The 7,884-nt window shown below is 40.7% G+C and overlaps 1 protein-coding gene across 1 annotated transcript; it reads left to right on the forward strand.

Moving 5' to 3' along the window:
• Nucleotides 1–479: 479 nt before the first annotated feature.
• LOC140794580 (pentatricopeptide repeat-containing protein At2g13600-like) lies at nucleotides 480–4,023 on the forward strand. The gene has a single exon (XM_073146663.1). The coding sequence runs from the start codon at nucleotides 1,684–1,686 to the stop codon at nucleotides 3,952–3,954; it is 2,271 nt and encodes a 756-aa protein (XP_073002764.1). The 5' UTR covers nucleotides 480–1,683; the 3' UTR covers nucleotides 3,955–4,023.
• The last annotated feature ends 3,861 nt before the right edge of the window (nucleotides 4,024–7,884 follow it).

The following is a 7,884-nucleotide window of genomic DNA, read 5'->3' on the forward strand; positions in this document are numbered from 1 at the left end:
ATATATATATATGGAGCCACTGCAATCTTTTGGATTAATATTCTTAAGATACTATGCTAGAACATCCTAATGATATTTACCTGGCAGATTTTTACTATATATTGATTATATGCTGGTTCATCTGTTCATAAACTCCTCCATATATTTAATAAAAAATATTATCTTCCATATGAACCCAATTAATGAAAATGGTTGATTTAGGCCAGAAAAGGCTGTCTGATTCCATAAATTACAAAGGTTCTCGTTCCACCAAGCGAGGTGTGATAAATGAGAAATGATGATGCCTTGAATTCGAATACCACCCCGTACCGAGTTGCTTATCACAAGCCCCGAGGAAAGAGATAAGAACACCGTTGCATTGCCCCCACTTGTATGCAACTTGCTCCTATTTTACACGTAATATATTTATATAGGGGTAGATAGAATATGCCATCCGAAACCCTAATGTGAAATCTATGGCGATATATATATATATATATATATATATATATATAATGCAGAAGCTAGCAAAGGGAAAAGCAAAGTGAGCCGTCCTCTTCCTTCTTCCCAAATGGGGGCGCCTAGCCGCTACTTAATCTTCTCCCCCTCATGCTTTATTTTGACTTGAGTATTCACTTCTCGATCATCAACTGGTTTCATTAGGTCTTTTTATTTTTATTTTTTCTCGATCTCTTTGTTTGTGTTCGTTAATTAGCCTGGTTAACGTTAAGATTTGCGTGTGTTCATGATGTGCAAAAACTTCCAATCCGGCTGTGACGCATAAGCTGCAGTGGACAGACCCGGCCACCTTTTGCACATATTGAATGTAACCAATCGAGAGTGCTCATTCTTAAGTATGTGCATTATTTTGCAGCACAAAAAGATGCATCTCTCGCACAGTCGATCCGCTGAAAATGTGTTTTGAATTATCTTTTTTTTTTCAACTTTCTTTAGCTCGTTTTCTTCTCTCTTAATTTTTTTTATTTTTCGCGTAACAATTAATTGATGCTAAGCTGTTATTATCTATTTACATGTTTCGTCTTTAATTTAGGGTTTAGGCTAGCTAGCTCAGTTTCTTTCTTGATGTGCTATACTTGCAAGAAATTTTTTCTTTTTTTTTTCCATGGGTATATCCAAAATTAACGAGTTGGCTTACATACCCATATATTGAGGTTCCATGTTTTCTTTTTCCAGTTTCTCAAAATTAATTAGCTGCAAAAATTGAAGGCTCACTTGGCCACCAGTTATAAAAGCAGATCTATCTTATTTGCGGATCAAGCAACACAATTAATGAAAAAATAATATATGTACAGTTAAGCAAAATAACAACACGCTCAATTTTATATCGGCAAATAGATTTAATAGAAAATTAAATAGGACTAGACAAATCTTGAGGACAAAATGTTCTTGGTAATGTGAGATGGAACACAAAAATGAGATGATCTAATGAAGCATGCATGAGAGGGTATAATCAAATATCAAACTCATGACAAGGTAATAAGATCTTGCCCAGTATTATATTGGTATGGTGAGTGATCGATAGAGCCAAGACATTAGAAATGAATGCATGCATGATAGTTTAAAATAACACAAGACATAACAAAGACTAAATAAATAATCTTGTATCTAATATCTTTGGCGTGCAAATGAGCCCTCTGAGAGTTGTTGGAGAAAATTAAATTAGGGAAAATGTGAAATTTTATCATGAGAGCGAGAGCCAAACGAGTGTTGTTGTCGCGGGAAACGTCTTCTTTCTCCCTGCTCTCCGCCTTCAAATCCTTTAAGAAGAAAGCAGCAATAGCCGTTGGGCCCTTCTCCTCCACCAAAAGAGCCTTCAAATCCTACGCCGAGACGTGCGCCTCCCTTCTCCGCCGATGCACCGCCATCCCCGATCTCCGTGGCCCTCTCGGCCTCGCCCTCCACGCCCAAGCCATCCGCTCCGGTATCTCCGCCGACAGCTCCGTCTCCACCAAACTCCTCACAATGTACTCCGCATGGGGCTGTCTTGCCGACCGCGACCGCATCTTCTCCGAAGCCTTCCATGCCTTCGACCTATTCTCCTTCAATTTCATGATCGCTGCCTACTGTCGCAGCGGCCATCTCAATGCCGCACGCGACCTTTTCGACAGAATGCCTGAGAGGAACGCCGTCACGTGGACCGCTATGCTCGATGGGCTCATGAAGCACGGCTGTGTCAGCGACGCAGTAGAGCTGTACAAAAGGAACCCCTTTCGCACAGTCATCTCGTCGACCGCTATGATCAGTGGGTTCGTCCATAACGAGCTCTATTACGAAGCCTTGATCACCTCTCGCAGTATGCTTGCTTCCGGGTTGATGCCTAATGAGGTAACTTTTACCTGTGTCATTAAAGCTTGCATTGGTGGAGGGGAATTTGGCTTGGCTGAGAGCGTCCTGGGGCTTATTGTTAAGACTAATTTCGAGCAGCATCTATCAGTCCGCAATTCTTTGATTACTCTGTTCCTGAGAATGGATAACGTTTGCTTGGCTAGGAGAGTGTTTGATGAGATGGAGGAGAAGGATGTTGTCTCGTGGACTGCTATTCTTGATGTGTACGCTGAGATGGGTGACTTAAAGGAAGCTCATCGGATTTTGGACGAGATGCCTAAAAGGAATGAGGTTTCTTGGAGCACGATGATCGCAAGATATGATCAGAATGGGGATGCGTCAGAGGCAATACGGATGTTCGCCCTCATGCTTAGTGATGGTTGTAGGCCGAATATCTCCTGTTTCTCTAGTGTGCTTAGTGCTTCTGCTAACCTCAAATACATGCTCTTTGGGGCTGGAATACATTGCCATGCTTTAAAGGTTGGATTTGACAGCAATGTCTTTGTTGCTAGCTCTCTGGTCAACATGTATTCCAAGTGTGGGAAATCTGATGATGCACATCTGGTCTTCGACTTGCTTCCAGAGAAGAACATAGTTTCATGGAATTCAATGGTCACAGGATATAGCAATGATGGCAGGATGGAAAAAGCTGAGCAGATCTTCGGGCGGATGCCTGCAAGAAATATTGCATCTTGGAATGCAATTATCTCTGGTTATGCACAAAACGGGCACTATGCTAAGGCGCTGGAAGCTTTTGATGCTATGTTGGTTTCAGGTCAGACCGCTAGCCAGGTGACCTTCTCTAGTGTGCTTCATGCTTGTGCAAGTCTGTCTTGGTTGGAGAAAGGGAAGTATCTTCATTCTAAGGTCGTGAAGCTTGGAATTCAGAATGATGTTTTCATGGGAACAGCACTTGTTGATATGTATGCCAAATCAGGAGACATAGAGAGCTGCAAGAGAGTGTTTTCTAGGATGCCTGAAAAGAATGAGGTCTCCTGGACTGCAATGATTCAAGGGCTTGCAGACAATGGCTTAGCACAGGAGTCAATTCCATTATTTGAGGAGATGAGAGTGACAGAAACAATTCCAACTGAATATACATTTCTGTCTGTTCTTCTTGCCTGTGCACGTTGTGGCTTGGTAGATAAAGCTCTCCATTACTTTGAATCAATGCAAACATTGTATGGCATCTCACCAGAAGAGAAGCACTACACTTGCATGGTTGATGTACTTGCTCGAGCTGGTCATTTGAGAGAGGCTGAGGAATTCCTTGGAGTGATGCCAATTAAGGCAGAAGCTAACGGGTGGGCAGCTCTCTTGAGTGCTTGTAGCACGTATCAGAATGAGGAGATTGGGGAGAGAGCTGCTAAGAAGCTTCACGAGTTGGAAAAGGAGAATGCAGCAGGCTATGTCTTACTATCGAATGTGTATGCCTCTTCTGGGAAATGGAAAGATGTAGCTAGGGTGCGGACGTTGATGAGGGGGATAGGGATAAAGAAAGGTGGAGGGTGCAGCTGGATTCAAACAAGAGATCAATTTCATACATTCTTCTCTTGGGATGTAAAGCATCAAATGTCCTCAGAGATCTACGAGATTTTAGTACTATTGATGTGGGAATTGTCAGCTTAGACATAACATGTCTACAGGCTCAGATTATCCGAGATTAATTAACGAAGATATTTTTCCCAAGTTATATAATTGACCTCTTTTGTTCTAAAACTCCAAGGGTTTGGCCTCCTGTTAAATAGCTTTAAACAATGGCAAACGACAAAAAAACCTGAATGCTGGTTTCTCTTCATGTATTTGAGGATCTAATTACGTGCAACACATATATATGGTAGTTGGTAATCTACACAGAGTTCTTAATGTTGCAAGGGCATAGGAGATTTTGAAGAAAGAATCTGATGCATAACAACGTCTTAATTATAGAGTTGAGAAGAAAAAGTAGGGAGAAATAATTAAACCCGAGGAATCCACCAATCGGGGTGTTGGAATCCATCGACGTTGGAATCCACCAACAAATACTCAATAGTCAAAAGCTCTCAAAATATTCATTAACCAATAAAAGATGATCACAAGTCTTTATATAAGCCAAATAAAGTAAAAGATAAAAGACGAAAATAGCCCTAGAATGTGACTAAAGACAAGATGAAAAAATAGCCCTAGAAGTTAACTAGTCACAACCCTCGTTAAGCAAAGGGCCATTACGAGAATAAACGTGACAAAAAATGGTATCCCCATCAGAATCTTCTCACCAGTTATAGAAATCAGGGGCTGGATTAACCAAGATAAATTTGCTCTTCCAGCAAGTCAAAAATTTTGTTCATACGATGAGTCCCATGTAAGTAATGATGTTATGGACTTGGAAGTCATTCATTCAATAGCAGTGCAGATGTTGCAGTAACTAATCTTGATCTGTTTCCAAACATTGTAGAAATCACATTTCTCCTATTTATGCCCAACTTTTTTACTGAACTGTTTCGATGCTCTGTGCCATCATAATTTTTAAGTATTCAGCACGTAGCTCCTAATGATACAATCAGCTCCATCAACAATGGCAGATATCTATATAAAGTAGGTGAGTTTTGCAAGATTTGATCCATTTTATGTTATTTGGTCAGCCAGTTATCAATTATCTGAATTAGATGTGGTTGAGGTGCTGAGTGACAACCATTTCTTTCAGTGATCATATGTCGAGGAACTTCTGGGAATAGCACTCAGATTTCCTACCACTTTTGCAAAGTTGGAGAAACTTTTGGAGAATAGGTCGGTTAAGCACTCAATCTTGGATAATTACTTCATCTTGATTTATGCAACTGTTACCCATCTTAAGCAGCTCACATTGCCATTAACATGAAAGTATGAAACTACTACTTTATAATGATATCAGATATTTAGTCAAGGAATTGGATATTCTTTTTCTTCAAACTTGGAATCTGCTTTTTTGGTTACAACAGCGAAGTTCTTTCTATATTGGAATTACAAAGGTTAGTGGCTACTCAGTGATTCCAATCTTTTCTTAAGTCTTTTTTTCTATTAAATCTCAAGTGTAAATATAAAGTACAGATCCATAAATCTGCTATCTATCTTATCCAAACATTACAATGAGGGATAGGTAGAGGCTTGAATCCATACCGTTCTGATGAGGTCGTAGATGCAATTCAACAAGTCATTGACAGCCTTTGAAGAGTCGGTTAAGACCCACAAAAGATAGAGGATTTACAGTGTGTTGTGAACGTGGCTGCATGTTCATGGAAGGGAAAAAAGGTGAAGGTAAATATTTCCAATAATCAACTGGTTTTTAGAAACAGCCTAGTAGGTGATGGCTTGTCAGAACATTACTGCCTTAGATGGATGGGCAGCAAGAAGAAACTGACAGCTGTGATCCGCTGAATAGATTTCTCTCTTAAATAATAATTCCTCGAACTGACCTTTATTTTAAAAATTAAAAAAAAAAATTCCCTTGAACTGACCTTGTGCTGTTCTTAGGAATCACAAAGCCTATATCGGCTTGCAAAAATCACAAGAAATGGTGCCGAGAGAGTTAAAGGCGATGAGGAGTGGGAAAATGATGGTGCATAAGCTGTTAACCAAATTCACTTCACAAGCTAATAGAAATCTCTGAAAACTAAACTGTACATTTATAACTTGATGGAATTGAAAGAAAATTTCAGAAGGTAATTGACAGGAATATACAATGCACAGGAAGAAACGTCCAAGCGTAGGCCTTTTGATTCATCAATCATGCAATATTTGCTATGTAGAGAAATGAAGAGCAGAGTAAATAGATATGAGAAAGAAATATAAAGTTGAGTTAATTACGTCCACACCCTCTTAAATTATACTTGGTTTTTATGGGACTCTTTTAACCTTTTTAAGTTACAATAACTCTGCTAAACTTTGAGGCAAAGTAAGACGGCTAACAACAATGACGAAAAACACATTAATGATAATTATACTCTTAATAAGTAACTAGCTCATATAAAATAGAATTAGTATAGTTTTTTAAGTTTTTTTAAACGTGCTCATCTCCCCCACCTTCCCTTCCCTATTTCCCTACCTCACCATCAAATCTTGATGGACTGTGTGCAAGAATTCATCTGCCGACCTTAAGGAGAAGCTTCTACATGTGGCAGCCAAGGACAGCAAGCGCTAGGGTGATGATCGTCTTCTTCCACTTCCTTGTCTCCGACCATGGTCTCGAGCCGCTGGTCCAGTTTGCTTTCCCCAGCTCTGGTTCAAGTTCTACCACTTCAACCCGAACCGAATTTGGAACTTCATCTCCACCTTGGTCTGCCACGCTGGTCGATAGCTATGCTACTTCAACACAGAGGTGATGATGCTGACTGTTTGAGTACACCTGGTGAATCGAGCAATGGATGGAGATCTAGAAGGTCGATCGTATTTACAAGACGGGCTCACTGTTGCTATTCCTGCTCGTGTTTGCCGAACGTGTGGCGCCCGTCGAGCATAAGTGGAACCAACATGGCAGGGACGGCCTCGCCGCAGTGCCCATTGGTCGTGGTGGATCTTCCGCCACCCTCGCCCCAGTGTGTCCTTGCCTTCAAGGCAATGGTCAACTTCGCGCGATGTGGGAGCTGCACCATCCTCTTCGACCGCAGCAGGCATACGGATCCACCAGCTTTGCCCCTTGAGATCCGTGCAACCCCCGATTGCTGCCGATGGTGAGGCCGAGGAAGGGGGAGGAGGGGAATGTAGGGGGAAAGTCAGTGATGGTAAAGGAGAGGAAATGGTGATGGTGAGCGACGATTGAAGTAAAGTAAAATTAAATTCTATTAATATATATATATATATATATATATATATATATATATATATTCCAATTTAATTAAAGGGTCAAATGAAATTAAAGTTCTCTAAAAAGGCATCTAGCTTATTTTGGGGCTAATTAAGTCTGATATAACTAACACATAAGTTGATTCAATTTTTTTAATGGTACAGTAACCGAAGGATAACATTGAAACTTCTCAAAAGTTTAAGAGACGTTGCAACCTAAAATGTTTAAGGAATTTTCATAAAAATTGGTACAGTTCCGGGGGTGAAAAAGGTAACTAACCCTATAAAGTTTGAAAATCGAATGGACTGTGCTGTGCTACCATCTTGCTTTCTTTACAACTTGGTTTTAGCTTGCTGCTTGCTTCATCAGCCAGCATATGTACATCATAGTTAGCCAGCTCCTGAGCCAATAGTACAGGAAGCAATTTCACCGAAAAATAGATAAAACTCTCTATACTGTGTGATTCAATTAATTCGGTGCGCGAAAAAAAGAAGGTACCGAAAGAGCCAAAGAGGAACAATTAATGTGCATTTGTTAATCATCCATGGGTGTTGACAATTTCCCGCAACAAATTCCTGGGCTGGGGATTGGCAAGGTCCCTCGCCTGCAGGGCGGCGGTCTCGAGGTTGGCCTTCTAGAAGGAGAAGCTCGAATAAGGCAAGACGTGCATCCCGTTGAGCTCCTTCACGAAAGGCAAGATCTTGCCGAGGTGGCACTTGGTTAAGTGAGGGAAGAGATGGTGCTCCACCTAAAACCGCAAC

The sequence above is a fragment of the Typha latifolia genome, chromosome 9, assembly GCF_019914945.1.
Source record: "Typha latifolia isolate L0001 chromosome 9, TyphaL0001v2, whole genome shotgun sequence".
Lineage (NCBI taxonomy): Eukaryota > Viridiplantae > Streptophyta > Magnoliopsida > Poales > Typhaceae > Typha > Typha latifolia.

What these genes read in the sequence shown, in the direction of transcription:
- LOC140794580 (XM_073146663.1), top strand. Translation starts at nt 1,684, where the DNA reads ATGAGAGCGAGAGCCAAACGAGTGTTGTTGTCGCGGGAAACGTCTTCT.